The sequence below is a fragment of the Talpa occidentalis genome, unplaced genomic scaffold (assembly GCF_014898055.3).
Source record: "Talpa occidentalis isolate TD23 unplaced genomic scaffold, MPIMG_talOcc4v2.1 talOcc4.13, whole genome shotgun sequence".
NCBI classification, from domain to species: Eukaryota; Metazoa; Chordata; class Mammalia; order Eulipotyphla; family Talpidae; genus Talpa; species Talpa occidentalis.
The window spans coordinates 14,890,665-14,915,364 of record NW_023601322.1 but is presented as its reverse complement, the minus strand read 5'-3'; the positions used below and the strand labels follow the sequence as shown (position 1 = coordinate 14,915,364).

Genomic DNA, 24,700 nt, shown 5'->3' with positions numbered 1-24,700 from the left:
GAGATCTTAGAGCTTTCTCTTCTAATTCCATCAGCCAAAGAATAATTTTATAATTATTGTTAGCAAAGTAAGTCTCAAGATGTGGTTATTGTAGAAGCTGTTATTTTTATATAGAAAACCATTACTAAAAATTCTCAAATTATTGAGTTAGGGAAAGAGATTGACAATATGAATATTGAAAATGTGCAAATATTCAAAAACTATGATGAACATAGATTCTTTTTTTTTTAACAGGAGAATTCATTCTGCTTTTTTATTGTACATGTGATTTTACAATATAATGTTTCCATCAGTTATTTCATTTTACCCTCACACATTTCCAGAAAGCACAGAATTAATAAAGGCAAGAATTAATGATTCTTCATTTAAGAAGAGCAGAGACTCAATGACTTGCTCCAAGTCCTACAGACAGTAGGTGATGAGGCGGGACCATCCATCATGTCCTGGGAGGGTCAACCCAGTGCTTTCTCAGAACCCTCCCTCCCGCACTGCAGCTCCCCAGGATCATCATGTCCTTGAGCTTTGCCTTTGGTGTATGATATTTTTTAAAGCTGGCAGTAAAGGTGTTGGCTTCTCATTACCTTGCATGAATGATGCACGGTGCTGGCCGCAAGGGAAGGGAAAGCTGCCAGGATGTGAATATTGCTGCTACATTTTCCACATTTAACATTTGAAGTTGGTGACAAAGTGAAATTGATTAACGGTACAAGTAGCTTGTTTTGCTAAAAATATACAAAATGTTATCTGCTTTGAACAAATGAGGACATGCTTGCTTTTCCCAGTAACATTAAAGGATTCTAGTTTCAGTCTAACGCTCTTCTCTCGGATTAGTTCCGACACATGAAGTTGACTCTGGGGAACATTTTATATCCATTTTCAAAAGGACTTTAAGGATAAGGTGTCTCTGAGAAAAAGATCCTTTTCTCAAGTCTAGTTTTGGATATTTGTGGTAGATATTCAAGCTCTGCCCTTACTTTTCTAAAACCTTGTTAGGAGTTTCTTCCAACATCACTAGCCAATTCTTGGGGATTATTTCAAGTAAAGCCATTTAGAACTTCACCACTGAAATGTTTAGTCTTGTGATTTGATTCTTTTTGAGTCAACAATAATATGTGACTATTTGTTGGTAATAGATAACTATTACAAAATTTTGTAACTAGAAGTGGGGAGCTGCGCAACAAAAAATAAGATATATGATTTGCGGGGAGAGAGAGAGGCACTAGAAAAGGGGCAGGGGAAGAGCACAATGGACTATGGTAGAGGACTATGGATACTTTGGTGGTAGGAGAGCTACTAATGACCAGACCTGAGGAGCGAAATCCTAAACTGTCAAAAAATTTACAAGAATGTAAATCAGAGGTACTTCATTTAAAAATTTGTGTAAATTACAAAAATACCTAATGAACTTTTGACCTTGTGCAAGGATATCTTCAAAGTGTAGAAAGCGCCACCTGCTGGCTACACTTAAGTAGTACAAGAAAGCTTTAAAAAGAGGTTACAAGTAGAAGTTAAATATGGAGACAGAGTTACTAAATTGGAAAATAAGTTATTGTCTTAGCTCCCACTTAGCAGAATATCAAAGTAAGACATGACCACATGTCAAACTCCAGATCCTATGTAATCTTCTGTTTCAGCAGGTAAGTCCTCTAATTAAGGTGTAGTGGGAAGGCTGGGTGGTCTGTACATTCATCTTACTACTGGGTCCTGCCATCAGCACCCTTGCAAAAAGTAGAGCACCGGCTGACATTCTTTACAGATGGCGAGGTGGCTGTTCAGCTCCTTCCTGGCAAAAATGGGCATTAATATGCATGGTCTTGTGCCCTTGAGTGCACTCAGCTGAACTCAGCTCCCTACTGACCCCCCATGACACCAGAGGAGGGGATGGGGAAGTGGAGTGCTAATTAGTCCCACCACCTTGTTCCACCCTGTTGATGCCAGGTGGGTGTGGAGACCCAGGTCCCCACTGAGTCTGCTCATACCAGCTTCTGTAGGAAAAGTGGGGGCTGTCCCAGTTCTGGAGACCGGAAGTCTGAAATCAAAGTGTCAGCTGGGACATACTTCTACTGAAGACTTTAGGGGAGAATCCTTCCTTGCCTCTTCCCGCTTCTGGTCTTTTGGTGTTCCCTCGCTTGTAATTACAAACCTCCCCTCTCTGCTCTGTCTTCACATGGTCTCCTCTCCTTTACATGTCTCTCTGTGCATTTCTCATTATAAGACACTTTGATTAAATCAAGGGCCCAATCAGATAATTCAGGATGCTCTCACCTTGAAGTCCTTAGCTGTGTCTGCAAAGATCCTTTGTCCAAATGGTGGACAGAGTTCCAGGCATTTGACATGGACATATATTTTGATGGCCACCATTTAATATACTACAGAGGGGAAACCACTGACACTGGGTGAGGATAGAAGTTCAGCACGCCTGGGCCTTGGTGTTATTAGGAGTTGGGAGGGCAGAGAAGCTGGCCCTACTTTACACTAGCTGTAAAGTCTGCTGCTGCCAGGTTAATAGTGGAAGCTCCTTTTGCTACTGGGCCCCACTGACACTATCCATTAGGGCCACTAAAACACTACTGCCTGCTGCTGGGTGGAAAATGGAAGATCAGCTCCTTGCTTTGCAGTGTATACCATGACCACCATCGCCAGATGAGTAACCACAATGCTGTCTGATTCTGCCAGGTCGAAGTTGGAAGATTAGCTCCCTGCTTAACGCAGGTGTGTGTTTGCACACACAAATGCACACAGACAGTTCTTCCACCAGCTTTTGTGGGACAGAGATGAGGTGGGTAGGAAATCACCTCTCTGCTTTCACCCACTGAAACCATAGAGGATGTGGGTGCAGTTTTTAGGTTGGTATTTGACTAGGCTAGGATCGGTATTGTCAAAAATATTTTTGTTCTGTTAGGCCACCCTTCAGTTCATAGCCACTGGTATGGCAGACTTTTCCTTGAAGCCTTTTTTCCCCCTGCCTGTTGGTGGTTCCAGGTTGGGGGTTTCTGTAGCAACTGTCTGGAATCTATGGGAGGCAATAAGGAAACTCAGAGAACTCACTGCTGTCTCTCTCCGTAAGTCCCAAGGTCCCCGGGCAGTTTGCCTTCTTGTCTTTCCACCTATGCTTGTTTGCTGTGTTACATGCAGGGTCCATTAGTTGTAAGAGGAAGGACTTAGTGGGAATGGACTGCTACATTCTGGCCAGAACCAGAAATTAATTCCTGACTCATTCAGTTTTAAATTCTAGATATCACTGGTCACATATACTAATGCACTTTTTTTAAAATTTTATGTTCATGTTTCCTACAATGATCAATTTAAGCAGTAATTTCAGGAAAAGAATTTAAAATAATTTTAGTCTTTAATTAAAGCTGACCTCTGACTGCATGTGCTCTCTTTCTGATTCTCTTGCAGAGCATTTTCAGGGAATGGGAAAGAAAAGATAAAAGGGCATAAGAATGCTTGTGATTTAACATTATGCTCAAGTGAGATTAAAAACTATATTTAATGTTGTTCTCTTATGCAACTATGAGTTCTTATTTTCACAAAGTACCTTCCGTAAGTTGTACAAGAATACTGTCTCGGATAGTTTAACAGTATTTATGCATATTGATTTAGAGGCAAACTACAGTAAATGCCAAAGATGAGTTTATGGCAGAACGGCTTCATTTCTTCTTTAAGATTGATGAGTGACCATTATGATGATATCCATGTCTTGCAGTTTTATGAATCTTTATTCCGTCTTTTGCACTGAGAATGAAGTTTATTAAGTTGGAAGGCATGGTTGCATCAACTATGGATGGGGACAATTTTCCTTTCATTTCTGTCTGGACAAACATCACCAGTTTGGAATATGCTGGGTTCCTGTAAGCAAAGGAAGAGCTAAAATATATGATACTTATAGATTTATCTATTGAATTTACAAGTTTACTATTTTATAGTACTTACAGGTTAAATAGTTATTGAAGGAAAGTACTATTTTATAGTACTTACAGTTTAAATAGTTATTGCAGTCACATATTTTACATAAAAAATAACATTTTACATAAAATAACTATAAAAATAAACATTTTACATAAAGATATTAAATAAGAGTATATATTAAAGGTTTCAGTTTTAGAAGCACTTTTTTGTCATTTTATTGACTTTTCAGTTATAAAAGGTGAACTATTATGAAAATTTCAATACAGAATATTATTTATTTGTTTGTTTATTTATTTTAAAAGATTTATTTATTTATGCATTCTAGAGCTGGGGTACAGGCCAGAGGTGTGGGGGGGGTGAGAGGATTCACCAGAGACAGAGTGAGGAGCAGAACAGGCAGACTGACTGAAATACACTGCTGAGGGAAGCAGCGGGCAAGACTGGAGAGGTCTGCCTCGCCATGTAGGTTGCTCCCTGTCCGGCCAGGGTTCGAACTTGTGCTGCAAGGCTGCGGATTGCTTCATAGTGCAGTACTTAACCCCTTGTGTCACCAGGAAGGCCCCACAATACAGAATATTTAAAATGAAAGCATTATTCCTCTCTTATTCTCCTCTGTTCTCCAGAGATAGTCACGATATTTGACTCTCTTTTCAGATTATTGTCGTAAGTATATATAAAAAAATCATACATGAAATCATATATATGTAATACATGTACCCCACATTTACATTTTTGTTTTTATAAAAAATTACATTTTCCTTGCAACTAGCTTTATTTTTTGTTTAATGGCATAACTTGCACTCTGTCAAAATATACAGATCTCCTTAATTGTTTTTTCACAGCTGCATATGATACTTCGTACTCATTAACCAGTCCTTTATTGACTACAGTTTAGATTGTTTCTCACTTTTTGCTACTATAAATAAAGCTGCAATAAAACATCCTTGTAATGTGTCCATTTATACTTCTATAAATACTTACAAAAATTTCTAGGTCAAAGGTTTTGTGCACTTAGCATTTTGAAATATTATTTCAAATTTCCCTCCAAGAGGACTCAAGTATTCCATATGCTAACCTAGTGACATTCAAACTGGAATGTGTGAAAACTTTCTGAGGGGTATGAGAGGATTAATAACATTCGCAGGAATAGATTTTCAAATAATTCCTTAAACTGATCTGAGAATTAGTCTCTGATAGAGATGTAGATTTTCCTTTCTCACTACCTGTTCGCAGTCATCTCTTTCACATTATAGAACAAAGATACAACTGTCATCCATCCTGAATAGTGTTGATACTTTACCCTGACATACAAAATTCTTTGAAATGCCAAAGAGAAAATCTGATCTATTAGAAGTGAAGTAATAAAGTGAATGACTGATGACTTGGTATTCAATCCATTTCCAAGCCATGTCAATTCTCTGCTTTAATAAAATGTAAGGATCTGCTTAAGTTGTTAGCTGATAGGTCAATAATGATGGGTCAAAATGTAATTTATGGTGCATAATTGAGGACAATTTAAAGGAATTGACAGTGTCAGAATTATATTTTTTTCCATTTTCACCCACTTACTAATGTGAGAAAAGTTTCTTAGTGCTTATGTTTATAAAAATGCACAATAGGAGTAGACTTGATAGTATATGCATTACCAATTTATTAGTAATTAAATCCATAGTTATATTAAATGGTTATAATTGATAGACACTTTGTCTGCCTTGCTTTGAAGTTGAGTTTTACTAGTATTTATTTGTAACCTTGAGAAAGTTACTTAACCTCTCTGGGCTTCCATTTTCTTGTCTGCAAAATGGAATAGTAATACTTCATGGAGCTATTGTGAGGACAACATGAGTCAATATATGTAAGTTGCTTACAAAAGTGCCTGGTACATGATGCTAAGTTTTGCTAATAGTAATAATGTGTTTCAACAACCAGTTTTTTAATATTTAATAATTATATACCATATTTTATAATTTATTATTTTATTTTGATCAATGGAAGTCATACATACACATATTTTATTAAGATGTTTACGGTCATGGGAAATAAAGTATAAAATTTAAAAAAATACTTATTTTTGCACGGAAGTATGATATGATGGGGATTAATAAAAGAATCCAAAGTATAAAATATATTCTATTAGGATAAAATTATATTGGGGAAAAATTAAAATGTGGGTTTAAGGAGAAAAAGAGTGATGTAAAATTCTGACTATTAAAGGTTGTATGTATTCTGAAATTGATAATGTGATGATGGGTTTCAAGTTGTTAATGGTTTTGAGATTTTAGTGGCTACATATTTTAATATCAACTTAATCATATGTAAGGCGAAATACAGTTTTACAAAATTCTTTTGCAGGGTATAAAGACCTCTGTTCCAACCAATGGTGTGAGTGTTCATTTTCCTGCACCCTTCTCTATACAGTCCAGACTTCTCTATACAGTCCAGACACCCTTCTCTATACAGTCCAGTATCTCCGATGGCTAGCTTGAGACTGCAAGCTTGAGAGAAGAGAATACGAAAGTATCACTTTTTGTCAGTACCCTTGCCTGAGACTATGAATGAGATTATATCTTCTCCAACAGGTCATTTGGTAGAGTTCTTGCACTAGATGCGAGGTCTACACCTGAGCTTTTGTCCCCCTACCCCCGCCTTTTTTTGCAGTGAAAGGGAAAGCTGACCAAGTGCAAGAAGGGAACTTTACCCGTGAAGCACACTGTAAGATCCTTACCAACTAGGATCCTTATCAGCAATTGTTTTGGAACAAAAACTCTCCCCTTGTTTTGCCTCTCTATTGCTATGAAGAATAATGTACTGGCCATCTATGGACAATTGACAGGTGCATGGTAAGACCATACATCATCATCATCATTATCAACATTATCTGTTCAATCATCCTGTCCATTATTGTAAATCACTGTAAGTTTCTTTTTGTTCTTTAATTCAGTAGTGAAAACATTAAGGAATACAGGCCCAACAATGTAATTTTATTTTGGCATCCTTCATATAATTTTTTTATACTGAGAAATTTTTATCTGACCGATATAAAGTTTTACACCTTTTTTAAATGTGCAAATGATTTTTACTCAATATAATAATCACTTAGCAAAAATTAACAAGGAATTTGTGAAATGATATATAGTGGATTAGTATACATGCACTTACAGGGTATATATGTTATGTTACTATACTATTCTTGGGCTTGCTACCTTAAGCAGTGATTCATTTCTTTTTTTTTTTTAAAGATTTATTTATTTGTTTGTTTGTTTGTTTGTTTGTTTATACAAGCACCGGGTACAGTCAGAAACATAGGAGGGTGAGAGAATTCACCAGAGCCAGAGCAGGGAACAGAACAGGCAGTGACGAAATACACTGCTGAGGGGAGCAGCGGGCAGCAGGAGAGGTCTGTCATGCCATGTGGGACTCTTGCCAGTGGCCAGGGATGGAACCGGTGCTGCAGAGGCTGCAGGCAGCTTCGCAGCCCAGCGCTCAACCGCTGGGCCACCAGGGGAGGCCCAAGCAGTGATTCATTTCCGATTTCTCTATCTCCTCCCTTTTCCAAATTTACCTATAAATGACTCATTCTGCAGGTATTTGCTCTCAGTAGATAGTCCATTGGAAAAAAACCATTTGAGGTAAAGCCGTTATGGTAAAGCAGTTAATGATAAATGTGTGTTATAATTCTAGGGCAATTTATTTTTAATTCACAGAAATTCATTAATCAATCACAGAAATGACCCTAAAGGATAAATATAAAAATCAAGTTAAAGTTAACTTGAAGGGAAATGTTTGTGAATGATTAGCCTCAGAAACTTCAAATCATGGGCCTCCCTGTTGGCGCAACGGGTTGAGCACAGCGCTGTGAAGCTGTCGTTATCCTCTGCAGCGCGGGTTTGATTTCCGGCCGGCCAGGGAGATTCCCACATGGCAGGGCAGGCCTCTCCTGTCTCACCGGCTGCTCCCCTCAGCAGTACTTTCAGTTTGTCTGCCTGTTCTATTCCCCACTCTGTCTCTAGTGAATCCTCTCACCCTCCACACCGCTGGCCTATACCCCAGATATTGTATAAATAAAAAATAAATCTTAAAAAAAATTTCAAATCATACTTGATAGAGAATTATCCATTTTAATTATACTTAAGATAAAAATACTTTTGAAGTGTGTTCTAAAATTGCATTTAGGGGCAATCATTTTTCCCAAATAGAATATACTGGCATATATTTCTACTGATGAACTAAGAATTCCTTTGTTAACAAATCACAAATTGAACTAGAAAACTGTTTAAAAAAATAAATACAAATAACACTTACTCTTTCAGAGGTGAGCATATATAGCCACAAGCATGGTTAAAACCACGGATGTAATTTGGAGATGGAGGACATGCTGAAAAATCCACACTCTTAGCTAAGAAATTAAAAAAAAAATTAAATGAAACCGATTTCACATGAAAAATTCTATTTCCAGTGGCATTAACAATGTATGAATAGTAAGTAATTTAACTTAGCTATTATCAGCATTAACATGAACACAAGTGCACGTATGATTACACTTATGAGTGTGAAGACAGGTCAAAACAAAATACCATATGAGCACTACTGTCTCCTCAAACATTTTCAAGCTAGGAATGATGAGATTAAATTGAGTTATGAAGAAAACAAGGCTTTCTGCCAATGGCCTACTTAAGTCCCTTCACACTGAGGTACCTTGAGCTGCATGAGTGCGAAGATCTTTGTGGTATGAACTGACATGCTTTAAGTGAATAACTGCCAGTGAATACTTGCAAACAAGGAAATGGATGCACATTTGCACTTGACAGAATACACATTTCGGGGGAAGGGGCCAAGATATACCAAAAGCTCTAGTTTCTCAAAGAAATAGGAACACAGTTCTATTAAGTGATTTTTTTAAAGAATTTTCATCTAGTAAAAATTTCTTCAGGAGCCTTACTAGTTACTAGATATGGCATTGTATACAATTCGAACATAAGAGTATATATGGAAAGATTAAATTTGCTTCTTGGTAGTTTTTAAATGGATGCTGTGAAGTACTAGCTTAGAAGTCTCTATACTCATTGCTGCAGGGTTTCTGCATAAAAGCCCAGGAGATGCCATAATCGCTGACTATGATGTGAATGACACCTCCAGAACTGGGAAAACAGCAGGCTTTATCTACCTTATGCATGTATTTATTGGTCTTACTAAGTAAATATAGAAAAAAATTAATTAACAATATAGTTTCTTCCAAACTATCAATTAAAAGAAAAATATTACGACTCATAGTAATTCCAAATATGGGCAAAATGTTTCAACTTACAACTGATAACATACACGTTTCCTTCATAGTGCTTGATGTATACCACGTCGATAAAGTCTCGGGGGGAAATGGAGCCCATGGCAAAACTTTGTGTAATGGTGTGACATATGAATGTATCCTGCGACAGATGGAAACAGAGAGATTGAAACAGTTATTTACATTTATTGTTTGTATTGCTCCCCCAAAGAATTTCATTGCATACTATTGAACTCTTTGGAAAAAGCAGAGCTTTGAAGATTTTAGAACTTAACATCAAAACAACGTACATTTTAAGTATTAAAGAAACATTAGACCCATAATTACAGGTGGAAGGCAACCCAAGCACAAAACCACCCCCCCCAAAAAAAAAAAAAAAAACAAGTGGGACTATGTCAAACTAAAAAGCTTCAACAAAAAACTTTTAACAAAATGAAAAGGCAACTTTGGGAACAGTAGGAAATATTTGCCAGTCATATATCTGATATGGACTTCATATAATTGCAGAAAATTCAGAAAGAAATCTTGAGATTATCTCCTCTTGGTAACTTTAGATGGAGAAGTCGAAACCGAACAGATTAAATCATGTGCATTACTAGAGATCAGTGCAGAAAAAGAAGCAAACTTTCTTGATCCCTAGTACAGCACAATTTCTACTATTCTGTATCAGCTAAGAAACATATTCTGAAAATATACTAGGTTAGCACCCTGTGGTGTAAGGCCTAAAGTTCCACACCAATGGTAGGTGCTGCTTTGACATCTGGTAAATCGGGAGGGTCCTGAATGTCCTAATTGCGAGTGCCTCCCCCTACTCTGTTCCTTAGCCAAAAGACCCTTCTTACCAACAGCACCAGGCACAGTTCTTGCTAGTCCCTGGGTAGCTCCTTTTAGTTTCCTTTTACAGGACTCAGAGGTCACTTAACCTCTTGTGCGCCACAGCCTGCTCTGCACAGCCTCTGGTCACTCACTGTTTCTGAGTACAACTCCCATTTGCCCTGCATGGCATGTCCTTGTTGAGAATTTAGCTAAGCTACTCCATGCTATTGCCACCTTGGAATCTATTTTGTTTGGCCAAGCAACTAGTGAGGGTCCTTAAACTAAACACTAACCCCTCATGGATTTGCATGCTTAGAAAACAGCCTAAAGAATCACAGTAAATGTGAATTCCAGATATACTTTCCCAAGTGTCCTTGTGATCAGTAGTCTCTCTTGCTGCCCAAGGCCTTCTCCTGTGTACCCCTGAAAGGAGCTTACCAAAAGCCTGCTGGTTTTGATTTGAATTGGCAACTCCAGCCTTGCCCTACGATTCTTCACCCAGGGACAATAATAAAAGCATGTGTCTTGGGTCATGCCTCTCTCTGCACTTTGCCTTGACCTTCCCATGCGGCCCTTCAAAGCACGTTGCTTACTTCTTCCAGAATCTGTGAGTCATAAACTTCTTTATTTCAGTTGTGGTTGTGGTCTTTTGTTGAACTGCGGCTGTGAGTAATAACTGATAAACCGTTGATGGTCTCACTTGTATAGTGTGGGATGTCAAGTGTTTGACCACCTCCATAACCTTACCACAGTAATCCCTCCCTCACCAACAGGCTCCATGCGAGTCAATTAAAACCAGCTCCTGGAGATGAATATAATAAGCACTCATAGGATGGTAAGAGAATTCTCCTTATAGTGTAATACTCTTCAGAGATAACTGTGGTTTACTAAAAGGTGAATGAAATTTGGAATGAAGAAATCAGGTATCAGTCCTGTTTTTATCACATATGGGCAGTGGGAATCTTGGGCAAGTCACATTATTTCTCTGAATCTGTTTTTTAAGGTTTTTTTTGGATGCTAAACCTAGTATCCTTTCTGTTATTAGAGTTGGTTTGAAGCAGGAGCAGAACTATCTGAAGTGCTAGTGGAACTCTTTGTTGGAACTCAGTGTGATGTTTGAATTTTCATGTGTGATGGTGCATGTTCCTCCCATAGAATGTTTAAATCAGAAGAGAGTCATGGACATGTGTTTTATGTGGGTGAGGACGGCAGGACCTAAAATATCTCTCCCCTCCCAGAATTCAAGATCAGATTAATAAAAGGAGGTAAAACTAACCTACAGAGTTTGAGATAAATGATAAGGTGGTAGCAGATATCCATGCTATCCACAAGAGACATTTGTTTTTTTTTTGATGAGTGGATGAGCCTTGGGGACTCAAAGAACAAAGGCCCAGGGATCTGGAATTTTATAAAAGCGATTGTTTATGAAAACCATAAAAGCTTGATTTACTCTAACATTCACATTTACCACCTCTTTCTCATAGAGTAATTATCAGTCAAATACCTAGGACATGGTTTTTAAAAAGGTTAAGTATGATTCTGTCCTTTTAAGTGTACATTAAATCTAGTCCTTTTAAACATACAGTTCAACAAGTTTGCTAAATTACTTAGTAAATTTATTTAAAGCAAACTTATTTAGTTAGTTGTACAAATTTTGCCACAGTTCAGCTTTAGAAGATTCATCTTTGATTCCTCTCTCTAACTCCACCCACTGCATCTCTAACATGTGTCCCTGAATTCTTTGATTTCTACCCCTCTTCACCACTACCACCCTAGGCCTTATCCTCATGACAGCCTGGTCTTGCTGATTTCACTCTGCCTCTTTATATCCCCTTCCCCTTTCAGCGACTATCTCAAGTCAAATCAGTCACTTTCCTGCTTAAAAGACTCCAATGGCTTCTTGGTGAACTTAAAATAAAATTTCTCCCTATGACCAATGGGACTTTGATTTCCTGTTCATTAAATTTAAGCCTCTCTCTAACCTCAGGGGCTTTGCATCAACTTTCATCTCTGTCAGCTACACTCTCCCCCCCAAGTGCTACTGTAACAGGGGGATTGTAACAGGGTGGTCCCCAGGAAAGGAGGAGGTTCCCTGCCCCACCCAAGGGAGGGTGGAGCTGAGCAAAAAGAGAAAAAACAGGGCCTTCCCGGTGGCACAGTGGTTGAGCGCTGGGTTGCGAAGCTGCCCGCAGCCTCTGCAGCGCCGGTTCGATCCCCGGCTGCTCCCCGGCCACCAGAGGAGGGTCCCACATGGCGCGCAGACCTCTCCTGCCGCCTGCTGCTCCCCTCAGCAGTGTACTTCGGTCCTTCTGCCTGCTCTGCTCCCCGCTCTGGCTCTGGTGAATTCTCTCACCCTCCCGCGCTTCTGACTGTACCCAGTGCATGTATAAACAAAACAAACAAACAAATAAATAAAACATGCCTCTATTAAAAAAAAAAACATTTAAAAAAAAAGAGAGAAAACAGCAGAAGAGACTGAGGAAGGAAGCAGGATGGAGCCAGGAGACCTGGAGGAGGCGTGTGGAGCCTAGAGACACGTGAAGAAACTGCGCTTGCCTTTTGGTCGTGGACTGGGTGACACAGATGTGGGTGAGACCCAAGGGGAGGTGACAATGACAGCTTTTATCTTAATGTTAATTTTACTCTTTTCCTTCCGGGCTTGTCTGGTTGTTTCTGACCCTTTTCTGTAGGTCCCCACTAAAAGATGCTTTGGACTTGTGGCAGGTTTTGGGGCCTTGCTCTGGGCCAATCCCATATGGATGGACTTTTACCCACGAGGGGACGGGTCACTTTGGGTGCTTGATTTAGAAACTATATCCTTTGCTTTTCCTGTATTGTTTCCTAGTTTTATTAAAGTTCCTTCCCATTAAAGTCTCCTATGTTTTGTGTTGATGCGGCGGATGACAAAACCCATTTAAAATAGACAGGTTTGCGGGGTTTGGGCTGCCCCTCTCCCTGTCCTATAACACTACCTCTATCACCTCTACTTTGATACTCAGCCTTCCACCCACATGTCTCAGAGAGGCCTTCCCTGATTAACTACAAATTAGCGTCACCTGGTCATTGCCTATACTATTATTTTTGGATTTCATGTCAGTGCAATTATTTATTTATTTATTTATTTCTCATTTTCCTCATGGCTGCTGAACAGTTTGATTCCCCAGACAGAGGGCTGACTTCCTAGGTGGTGTTCAACCAAGGGGAAAATCAAATTACCATTTCTATGGCAGGTTATCAAATCACCATGACAAAAACAGGGCCTATTTCAGCTTTCATTCCACTCTCCCCTCGCCCCCCCACCCCCCACCCCATCCCCCCACCCCCCACCCCCCCCCACCCGTGGGTCTGCTACTCCTAAGCAGCCTGTTCGGCTACCATTTTGTTACCTACAGTTCTAAATCCTAAGCAGGTCAAAATGATCCGTTCAGTGAGGTACAGAGCCCCACCCTCTATACTATTATTCATAATACTTGCATTATTATTATTAATGCTAGCCTTCATAATACTTATGATTATCTGATATTATTTTGTTTTAAAAAAATCGTTTGCTTGTTTATTATGTCTGTCCTGACTAGAGTTATAAGTGCAGTGAAACCAGGGCCATTTCCTGTCTTGTCCACTGATGTATGCCCGGTGCTTGAAACAGTATGTAGTTCACAAGAGTTGCTCAAGAAGTTATTTGTAGAATGAATTAATCAGTCAAAAGAACATAAATATCTGTATGAGGAGGAGTTGGAGAACAAAGTCCGGATTCTCCCATTAACATATCTGTAAGAGGGAAAAACTACAAACAACAACAGACGTGAAGAACGAATTTCAAATAGTAAATAATTTAGACGGTTATTTTGATGGTGGTCTAAGCAAATAAGAGACTATTGTGTTGCAATGAAATTCAGAACCTTTGTCCTACTTCTGGCTTCTTCCTTATTTCTACCTCATGTTACCAGGTGTCATTCTTCTGTCATTTCATTCATATTTTTCCTCCTCCTGAGGAAGAGTCTATCTTCATCTCATACTTTTCTTCTCTCCCCCTCTACTTGCCTCTCACATTCTGTCTTTCTCTAATCTTGATGGCTTTAACATTTTCCTCTGCTTAGTTATGTTTTTCTTTTCTCTTTATTTTCATTCTCTATTTAATTGAGATGGTATATTTGAAGTGTTTCTAAAACTGCAAAGGTCCAGATGACATTACTGCCAGCTTTGTCCTTACTCTTGAAAAAAAAAATTACATAGTTTGTTCCTAAGTCCCTACTGCACTGTTCCTACTATCTAATAAATCAAGAATAATACACTAAATTGCCATTAAACAAATATGCTCAATCTTTTTTTCCACGTAATGGAAAAAGGGCAATAATTAAGTTTAGATATCTCACACATGTACAGGGGAATTGACCAGATTCAGAATGTGGCACGTATTTACAAAGCTAATTAGAATTAAACTCTTATTAACAGAGAAGGAAGCTTTAAACCTTTTATAAAGATTTCAGTTCAACTTGAATTTATAAAACATAAGGTGTCTAAGGTTTATTGAACTCATATCACTGAGATAAAAACCTAATAATATAGCAATGTAGTGAAAGTCTAATATTAAACTACAAATTACCTTATCAACCTTGTGCATCATATCGCACACTTTCAGTGATTTATCCCATGTAACTCTGTTTTCAGGCTTGTAGAGGAAATCAGATAGTTTAGAAGTTGATTCTGGAATTATTCCTTCAACACGGTATCTATGGTTAACAATGAGAAAATTCAACATTTAGCAGGTTTAGTCTAACTTGAAAATATAATGCCATTAAAATATAGACTAATTTAGCAAATAACAATGAAGAAAACATGAAAGTAATTTCAGCAATTTAACATACTGATATTCAATTGGGAGTAGCCAGGTTTATTAAATATGTGTTGTAATAATAAATATGAATTATTTTAAAATTTCATTTTTTTCAATAATTATTGTTTATAACGTTTTTATACTCATCTTTTTAAAGGGACTACTTTCAGTTAGGATTATTCTAAAATCTTTCTCATAAACATATACCTGTTACATTTATAAGCCAATAGTAACTGATGAGAAAGTTGTATGGTTATACAATATCTTGTGGCTCAATTCTTTTTTTTTTTTTTAATTTTTTTTTTTTAATAGAGGCATGTTTATTTATTTATTTGTTTGTTTGTTTGTTTTGTTTATACATGCACTGGGTACAGTCAGAAGCACGGGAGGGTGAGAGAATTCACCAGAGCCAGAGCGGAGAACAGAGCAGGCAGAAGGACCAAAGTACACTGCTGAGGGGAGCAGCGGGTGGCAGGAGAGGTCTGCACACCATGTGGGACCCTCCTCCGGTGGCCGGGGAGCAGCCGGGGATTGAACCGGTGCCGCTGAGGCTGCGGGCAGCTTCGCAACCCAGAGCTCAACCGCTGCGCCACCGGGGAGGCCCTCAATTCTTAATTTAAGGATATAGTGTGATCTCAAGCAGAGGTTAGCAAATTTTTCAGTAGGGGGACTCATGGTAAATAATTTAGGTTTTGTGGTCCACACGGTCGCTATTGCAACTATTCAAATTTACTATTCAAATTTACTAGTATAGTAACCAACCAGCCATAGACAATATATAATGAATGGACATATCTTTGTTATACTACACTTTATTCATAGAGACTGACTTATATTTTACTTATGTTTCACATTAGGAAATAGTCTCATTTTTACGCTGTTTCATCCATTTAAAAATGTAAAAAATCATTCTTACTTAGCTTGCAGGTTGTACAGAAGCAAACAGAACAGATTTGGTCTTAGGCCATAGTTTGTCTCCAACAAAGGGGAACTAGACTCTGATAATAAATTTCAAGAAAGCTTTAAAACAACCTAATTGAGGGCTTCCCCTGGTGGTGCAGTGTTTGAGCGCTGGGCTGCGAAGCTGCCCACAGCCTTTGCAGCACCGGTTCGGTGCCCGGCCACCGGCGAGGGTCCCACATGGTGTGCAGACCTCTCCTGCCCCGCCCGTTGCTCCCCTCAGCGGTGTATTTCGTTGGTCTGCCTGTTCTGTTCCCCGCTCTGGCTCTGGTGAATTCTCTCACTCTCCCATGCTTCTGATTGTACCCATTGCGTGTATAAATAAATAAATAAATAAATAAATCTTTAAAAAAAAATTTAAAAACAAAACAAAACAAAACAACCTAATTGAGATGGTTCTTAAATGGCACTAGGCACTGTGTTAGCATCCTGTACATAAATACTCAGGAAATATTTGTAAAGTGAATGAATAACTTCCAACATTACTGTCTATACTGGTCTGATCGGTAAGGCACCAAATGCTACAATATCCCAAGGTTAACTCTGCTGCTTATACACACCTCTCCTTTTTCATTCTGTTTTTGAAAATGCCACTGTTAGAATCACTAATTATTTGGATAACAAAGGTAGGAATTTTCTTCTGTAATTATTAAAATGAATAGGAGGAAGTATACCAGTTTATCCTTTAGTAAAAAACTTGAAAAATTTGAAATACAAGATAGGTAAATTTTAGATGATGAAAGGAGAAAGAAGCACAAAGTGAAGCTGTTGAAAGGAATACACTCCAAAAAAAAAAAAAAAGAAAAAGAAAAAAAAAATGGCTTTCTCAATAGTATGATGATTTGGTATTAATCTGGTTATCAGGAGGAATAAATGAACTCTAAAAAAAAAGTTTAAAATCAGCACAATTTCCCTTACTATGCTTATATTTGAAATAATGGGCTCTTCAAATGTATCCATAAATGCTGCTTATAGAAAAAAAATTACATCTATCAGCAAGAGAAGCAAATTGGGAAAACAAACTTTGTAGTGATTCATTTAATGGAAAGGTGAAGTGTTTAAAAGACCACAAAATACTACTGTTAACATGAAAATACCAATCTACTTTCATAGCAATTATTCCTTGAAGTGGAAATTTCCTATTTTAGTGAAGTATTCAATTGAAGGGATTTTTTTCTGACTCTCTTCAGGTTTGAAAATGATTACATGATACACAATGCTCTATTATTTTATTTTATTTATTTATTTTTTAAAAAGATTTATTTATTTATTTATACAAGCACTGGGTACAGCCAGAAGCATGGGAGGCTGAGAGAATTCACTAGAGCCAGAGCGGGGAACAGAACAGGCAGGCTGACGAAGAAATACACTGCTGAGGGGAGCAGCAGGCACAGCAGGAGAGGTCTGTGCACCATGTAGGACCCTCGCCGGTGGCCAGGGTTGAACGGGCACTGCAGAGGCTGCGGGCAGCTTTGCAGCCCAGTGCTCAACCGCTGAGCCACCAGGGGAGGCCCTGCTCTATTATTTTAATATTACATTTCAAACTACTGTCTACAATGAATTAATTTTTATTTCCTGATAACTATCAAATCATTTATTTTAGCTAATGAAGCAGCACTGAAGTCTAGATATATCAATACCACTGAATTTAAAAAAATGATTGAAAATAAGAAATTACACTCACAGATTTCCAGGGAATATTTTGGAAGGCTTGCTGTACACAGTGATCTTTTTCTCAAAGGGGAATAAAAAATCCACAAAAAAATTAGCTGTCAGAAAAAAATGAAAAGCAGAAACCAAAAAAATAAAACAAAAGTAAGATCATACATATTTTTGTTTGATAAAAGAAAAAAAATTTAAATGTCTTTACAGTGAATTCTTTCTCATTAAAAAAACAAACTCTTGAAACACATATAACTTGTTTTCTTACTGCAGTTTTAACCACTTTCCAGCCTGATGTGTCTTGATTGTAACCTATAAGTTCTTGGACAGTTTGTTGGGCAATGGCCTTATAGTCCATCTACCTGCAAAGTTTTAAAAACAAATGATGGTAAAAATGCCATGACGCAAAATGTTTTTTAAAATGTGGTATTATGTTTTAATACTATTTCTACAGTGCCTGTCACATAACAATGAACAATAACTACTTGTTGAAGCATAAATGCACGAATCTCTTCCTCCTTACTCATAGTCTTTCAAATGCGAAAATGTGGTAGAGTACAAAGAGTTGGTTTTGGAGGTAGTGAGACCTGGGTCAGGTCCTTTCTCTGTCACTAATTGTTTTAACCATGTTAAATAATATTTGTTTCCCCATTTGCTCATGATACAAAGCTGGGATAACATCTGACACATACTACTCATTCAATAAATCACTATATCTAACAGCTTTATCACGAATCCTTTGTCTTGTAAAGCAATCTGTTAATACTGTGCTTTTGGAATAAAACTTTATAAAGTGAGAAGCAGTGGCACCCAGTGAGCTGACCCTTCACTACTCTCAAAGATAACTCCTATTTATCTTCTCTCCCGATTGTATTGGCTGCGTGGCTATTCCTCAAATACAACCAAGCAATTGACTACCTCAGGGTCTTATACTTGCTGTTCCCTTTGCTTATAACATTCTTTTACAATATAAATGTCTTTATCAGTGTCTGCTTAAATGTCACCTCTTTAGAGAGAATCAAGTTCAAATTCATTGACTTTAAACGCACTTACTGAACATTATAGGAGTTAGGTACTGTGGGAGGTGTGGTAAAAACAGTTCAGTAAGATACTGTTTATTCTGTGAATGATGAGTTCAAGAAGCTGGAGTTTCATTGGTCCTTTTGACCACCCTCCAGTTTTCAGTTAGGGGATACTTGTTGGTATGGTGAAAATAATGTTGACGACACAGAGCCTGATTCATCTCCTGAACTCTGATTGCACTAGCTATATTATTTTGGCTAAACTGCTTAACTGTGAACTTCAATTTTCACATCTGTAGAATGGGAATAATAATCCCATCTCTTGGGGTCATTATAAGGATTAATTTAGTTAAAATGTAAAAGCAATCAAAATAGTTTGTAGTCCCCTTTAGGGATCAAGGTTAATTTCTTAAAATGGACAAATTCAGATCTACCTTTTAAAAATCTCTCTAAAGAGCAGCCTCAATAACTGTTGCAGACATGTCTCCCTTCGCTCTCATCTGAAGCTCTTCAAGTTATATCACAGATGTATATTTTTTGTTTAGTTTTCAGGTAAGCACAGCACCTACCTAACATCTAGATTTGAAAAGCTTTAGTAAACCATTATAATTGCCTCTTTCTTCTCGATTTTTGGTTTCTTTACCTTTCCTAATAGAGCTAGTTGAGAATTTTAATTACTACTGGGATTCTTCTCCAAATCCTCCTGGAGACGGCCATCTCAACCTGTGAAGGAACAAAGTGGAAGTAGAATTATTTTGATCCATGAAATAGGTCAATGCATTTGAAAATTTCCTTTCTATTTTATCAGTGTCCTGTATTTATACTTGGTGTTCATATTAGGGAACATTTGCTATATATGTCCCAAGAAGGAAGAAAAAGGCAATATGAGAAATGTCAAAGATACTCTTTATGAAAAGAATTTTCAAAAAATTATTTTAAAGAAGGACAAGACAAAAAGACATGTAGGTGGAATGAGGATTTAAAAAAAAATCTGAGTTCATGACATTAACTCTTCCTTGGTTGTTCTCTGACTGGGGCTTGTTCTAGCATATGTAACATAGATCTTCACTCCCTATCATATCATAGAACATACCTATGAAGTGTAAACTCCTGTAGGAACTTGGTCTTACTCATTTTCAAATCACTAACACTTACTGCCACAATATACATATGTTTGACCACTCAACTAAATTTTATAACTTCTGGATTTCTTCATTTCCTAAAAAGGGAAGATTAAGTTCATTCAGCAGGCTACAGAAGTTGAAAAGAAGAAAGAGTAAACAGTAAGACTATACTAGTATTACTTGGTGACGTTAACTTCAGATGAGCTTGAACACATTCAGAAGCCATAATGGTCTAATAAGATATCTTCACCCACACGGTCAGTGGAAAATAAATATAAACCAATATAGAGATGGAATCTTTTTTTTTTTATACACCACTTACTTGATTGAAACTGGATTCTTTGCACCTCATATCTTGTCCCAGCCTTGCAGTCAGGTTCACACATGTTGTTACGGGGTCTTTACATTTGTTTGAATAAATCTCCCTCTTTCTGGGCCCCCTAACTGGGTCCCCAAGCCGTGCTGGGTCACTGCCATTCTTACCTGGGAATCGAAGTCCCATGGAGTGTGTTAACCCCCATCCCTGGCCAAACTCCTTTTTCCAACCCCACAACTGGTCTGCGTGCGAGGGGCTGGTTGGAAGTGGGGGCTGTGGGGGGTCAGTGCTGGGGCAGCTAGAGGGAAGAAGTCAGGGGAGCTGCGTCCCTAGTGGAGAGGTGTCTCATCCTGCGAGAGGGTGCTCTCACAGTCGGGGTGCTCTCACAGTCGGGGTGCCCAGCTCACTTGGACGGAATGCGGCCGTAGGGCTGGCTCTCGGTGACCTAAAGGGCAGTCTCCAGCACCCCAAATCCCCTTCCCCACTCGATCTTCTCACACAGCCCCCAGATGTGTGACCAGCCAGCCAAACGCAGTTCAGCGTGTCCTCTGCGCAGACTGGCCTCGGTGACCCGGTGCAGTGAACGCCCTTCCCTCCGAAGAGGAGGAGGGAGAAACTACACTTCCCAGCAGGGGTTGCGGTCTAACGCCCCGCCCTTCCCCTCCCCAGGCCCCGCCCCTCTGCCCCGCTCGCACCCCCCGCGCGCGCGACACTACGCATGCGCACCGCGGCCGGCGCCATGTTTTGCTGTTTGAAAGCGAGCGCGGGCGTCGCGCTGCGCTGTGACGGCGGAGGGCGCCGCCGGGGCCGCTGGCGGGGTCGCGTCCGCGTCGGGGATGCTTTGTCGCGCGTCCCGTCCGGTAACGGGCCTGGGCTTGCGGGGGAGACCTGAAGTGTGTGTTTTTATCTCCTTTTGGGCCTTCGTCGGTGAGTTCGACCGAAAAGGGGGTGTGTTCTCGTGGGGCGTTCGTCTTTTGACAGCCCGAACAGGGGGTGTCGTTTCCTGAGGGGTCGCGAGATCAGGGGATCCGTGGGAGGTGGGGAGCCTTGTGGGGAGGGGGCGCTGTTGGGGGACGGGGCGGAGCCGGACGGGGGACCTTGGACGTGGGGCTCGGGGCCTCGAGTGGTCCCCTTGGGCTTCGGGGTCGTCCCCTTGAAGGGGCGCCCTTCGCCCACACTGGCGCTCGCGGGGCTGCCTAATGCATTTTTTTTTTTTTGATAGAATAAACAAATGTTTTAAATTCCTGCTATGAGTGAGACCATGAGGTATTTTTCTTTTATAAGGGACCAGGAAAAAGACCAATTATAATAAAGTCAGAGTCAACAAGCAATTATAAACCAGAGACACACTATGGGGGTGGAGGTGAGAAGGGAGTAGGGTCAAAATAAGGGGGGTAGGAATTGTATGGGGACTGCAAACACGATGAAAATGCATGCATTGTGCAAAAATGAAAAATGATGTAAAAATATGTAAACTAAATTAAAAAAAGTCTTTTCTGCCTAATATGATCTGCAGATTCAATGCAATCATTATTCCCAAAAGGGCTTTAAGAAAAAAGTAGGATACTTTAAAGAAAGTATCTTATCTGTAATGTGATATGGTTATAATGTATTGCCTAATCTGAAGAGATAAGAATAGCATTTCACTTTAAAAATTGAAAAAAAAAAAGATGAACTGTGGCCATTTTCAACAGCATGGATGAAACAAGAGGGGATTATGTTAAGGGAAATAAATCAAAATGAGAAAGACCAAAAAAAAAGAATAAACAAATGTTCTGTTATTGAGCTTTTATATAATGAGCTATTATTTCTAAGATTTGTTCTCACTGTCCTGTGTTTTAGTCTCGTTGGTTACTTAACGCTGAACACTTTATTTTGAATCAAGGGAGTTGAAGTTTCTGGCCATCGGTTTAACATTCTATTTGGAAGGATGGATTTCCTTTTGAAGATAAGAATGACAGTATTTATGGAGGAAATGGTAAGCTCTGTGGATGTGGTGGTTGAAGTGGGTGGGCAAAATCTGTGGACCGGGTGGTAAGTGTTTGAAGCACGTAATGGTTGTATTTTATAGGGGGTTGATTAAATTGTGCATTTGACTTTTATATGCTTTTGAAAATGTTCCTTAATAACGGAATTGTGGGTTTTGTTTTGCCTGATGAAAATGTTACACATTTACTGAGAACTGACACCTTTCCCTTTTAGGGCTTTGTTTTTGCTTTTACAATTTTGTAAAATAAAATTGGTGGACCTATATTGTGTTTGAATAAGGATGAAAATGTTTAGTGAAGTTTAAGCAATAATTTGCTTTAAGTGTCATTATTGAGAGGGTGAAGAAAGGGCAAAGCTGACTTTGTCTAGCCATTCTTTAGCGATACAGGAAAATCACAGTGTTCAAAGAGGCTAAATATTATCTTACTGTTGTGCTGCTGCTTCCATTGACTGCTGTCAGCTCTCTTGCAAAGGTGGTTGACAAGCTCTAAGGGTGAGTCAGAATGACCTTGCCTTTAAATTGAAAACTTTCAGTATTTTAAAGTGAAATTTGACAGCTATTAAGATTATATTAAAAGTTGTGGTAACTTAGAACACTTCCAATTAATTTTAAAAGAATGGCATTCCTGTACTAAAGTAGTACCTTAGGTTTTCAATATAGATCCTGTTATTACTATGTAAAAGTAGACAGGAATTCCCTTAAATTTGATCATGGAAAAACAGTAAGATGATTTTCAAATTATTTGTCTTTTTTGAAAGAGGTGGGCTGGGTGTTTAACACAAGAATTGAATATAGCGTAGACCAAAATTAAGGACAGAAGTATGATAATTAACAATGTTATTTTAGGAAAACAACATTTTATTAGCTCATTTTATACTAGGATTTGTAGTTTAGCTCTTTATGGGTAAGTATTGTAAATTATTTTGTTCGTGAACCTTTTTTTTGGAGGGAAGATGTTGGCTAACATTACATACTGACATCTACAAAATTGAAAGTGGAAATTCTTCCTTATTCTTTCTTGTTTATGTTATCTTATTTGATGCCTTTAAGTTTTTTTGCAGATGGCCACTATCTGCAGTACATGATGGTGGACTTATGAATTGAAAAATATTCTGTTTAGGGAAATGTTAGGTATTGTGATGTCATAGTCTCTATCACCATAAGAAAATACTACATCAGTAATAGGACTTTTTTTTAAAAAAGTGAGTACTTGTCATTTGGTATTTTTCATACATATTCTCAGCTAATTTTAAATACATCATTCCAGACACATAGTAGGTGCTCAATAAATGTTTTTTAATTATTGATGAAGAAATTCACAATAATTAAAATAACAGAAAATCTATAATAAACATTTTCTAAAAAGGAGTATTTCTAGATAACGAATTTTATTCTTTAAAGAAAACATAAGTTTACATAATTAGTAATTCCTCTACATAAGACTTATTCCTTTAATTGGAACCTTTTGTTTTTGTATTACAGTTTTTAAGAGAAATGAATAGAAATAATCTGTTTTGAAGATGCCATGGCAAAATCAAATACAAAATACAGAGTTTGCTCTCGGGAATCTTCAGTGTCTTCTCTGTTGTCAAGCTGCAGCCTGAGTGATAGTACTTCCTCTAAGTCTGATGCTTCCTTTCAGTATAAGAACAAATTGTATAGCTCTGCTTCTCAGGCTCTGCAGGCCTATATAGATGATTATGATCTAAGCCAAGTGTGTCCTGGTACAAGCACTGGAAAGATTAACATTGATAAATGTTCTACTACTATGCCAGAATTCTCCAACCATATTTATAAACCAAACAATGGTATGCTTTTATTCTTTGTTTTCTTTTTTGTGAGGTGATTTAAAGCTTTTGAGAGATATGTTGTAGCCTTGGAAAGCTAGACTTTTTTGATGTTGTTTTGAGGGTAAAATAACTTATAATATTGAGATCTGGATCATTTCTTAAATATTCTATAATTCTTGGTAATTTTCAACTAAGATCATCTTTTGACCTTGGAGGAGAAGGTGATGAATGTATTTAATAATAGTGGGTAGCTGTTTCTAAACTTTTCAGCCATTTTATTGTAGCATAATGGAAAAAACATTGACTTAGGAGTTCTAGTTTTCATTAATGAAATTTTTTAATTTAAACTCAACCTTTGTAAGTTTATAATTGATCATCCCAGTTGCTAGGTTCGGACTACATTAGTCTTCCAGATCTCTGTTATATGTCACAAAATGTTGAATTTTTCTTGATAAGGCTTCCATGAAGACAAATTTAGAAAATGCAAATGTTGATAACCTAGTTTATATTTTACCGAACACTTAGGGAATGACTATAGAATGGAAGAAAAATTGCATTCAACTCTTAGAGAGATGTGGGCAGTATACTCCAGAAGAGGAGAATTAGAGTAGCTGTTCTCTCATTGTTAATGCTATTGCAGGGTTAGTAGGTAAGGACACAAATACTTTTTCCATCTAGTTTAATATCATTTCCTCCCTCTTGCTGAAGCCAGTATTGGGTCATTGATATTAATGTGAGTGTATTAGTACTTTGGGTATGTGTAAGATGAAAAAAGGTGACAAACAGTAAATTAATGCACATGGGAAAATTCAGGAGGTTGGAAAAAAAGGTGTTGAAATTAAAAAGATATGAGGGGGGGAAAAAGCACATCCTGTGTCATCAACCTATACTTTTAATACTTTAATCAGAGCTTTAGTGAGGATAGAGTGGTAAAAATGATTCTTAAATTCTTAATTCTCACTTGCTATTGAATATGATGAAATATTTTTATGT

At 38.1% G+C, this 24,700-nt stretch overlaps 2 protein-coding genes across 8 annotated transcripts in view; one reads left to right on the top strand and one right to left on the bottom strand.

Annotated features, from left to right (window-relative positions):
- Positions 1-3,332: 3,332 nt before the first annotated feature.
- Positions 3,333-20,676, bottom strand: STARD6 (StAR related lipid transfer domain containing 6). 3 transcript variants are annotated; one of them, XM_037508489.2, is made up of 9 exons: positions 20,654-20,676; positions 19,934-20,094; positions 19,131-19,210; positions 17,734-17,827; positions 17,488-17,537; positions 14,613-14,739; positions 9,218-9,335; positions 8,215-8,308; positions 3,333-3,852 (listed from the first exon to the last, which is right to left on the bottom strand). In XM_037508489.2, exons 4-9 carry the CDS (start codon positions 17,821-17,823, stop codon positions 3,654-3,656), a joined length of 678 nt encoding a protein of 225 aa, XP_037364386.1. In that variant the 5' UTR covers positions 17,824-17,827; positions 19,131-19,210; positions 19,934-20,094; positions 20,654-20,676; the 3' UTR covers positions 3,333-3,653. The 3 variants fall into 3 exon arrangements, with proteins under 3 accessions (XP_037364386.1, XP_037364385.1, XP_037364387.1); XM_037508488.2 differs by lacking the exon at positions 20,654-20,676 and adding an exon at positions 20,335-20,588; XM_037508490.2 differs by lacking the exon at positions 20,654-20,676 and adding an exon at positions 20,335-20,588 and having other exon boundaries at positions 17,488-17,531.
- Positions 20,677-20,722: 46 nt separating this feature from the next.
- CUNH18orf54 (chromosome unknown C18orf54 homolog) overlaps positions 20,723-24,700 on the top strand; it is a 31,365-nt gene continuing 27,387 nt past the window's right edge. For 3 of the 5 annotated variants that reach the window (XM_037508486.2, XM_054694037.1, XM_037508487.2), the window contains exons 1-3: positions 20,723-20,854; positions 21,813-21,905; positions 23,400-23,725. In XM_037508486.2, the coding sequence (XP_037364383.1) occupies positions 23,443-23,725 (283 nt within the window). In that variant the 5' untranslated portion in view covers positions 20,723-20,854; positions 21,813-21,905; positions 23,400-23,442. Of the gene's footprint in view, positions 20,855-21,152; positions 21,291-21,812; positions 21,906-22,457; positions 23,192-23,399; positions 23,726-24,700 lie in introns of those variants that run through there. The other 2 variants (XM_054694038.1, XM_037508485.2) reach the window with 2 other exon arrangements.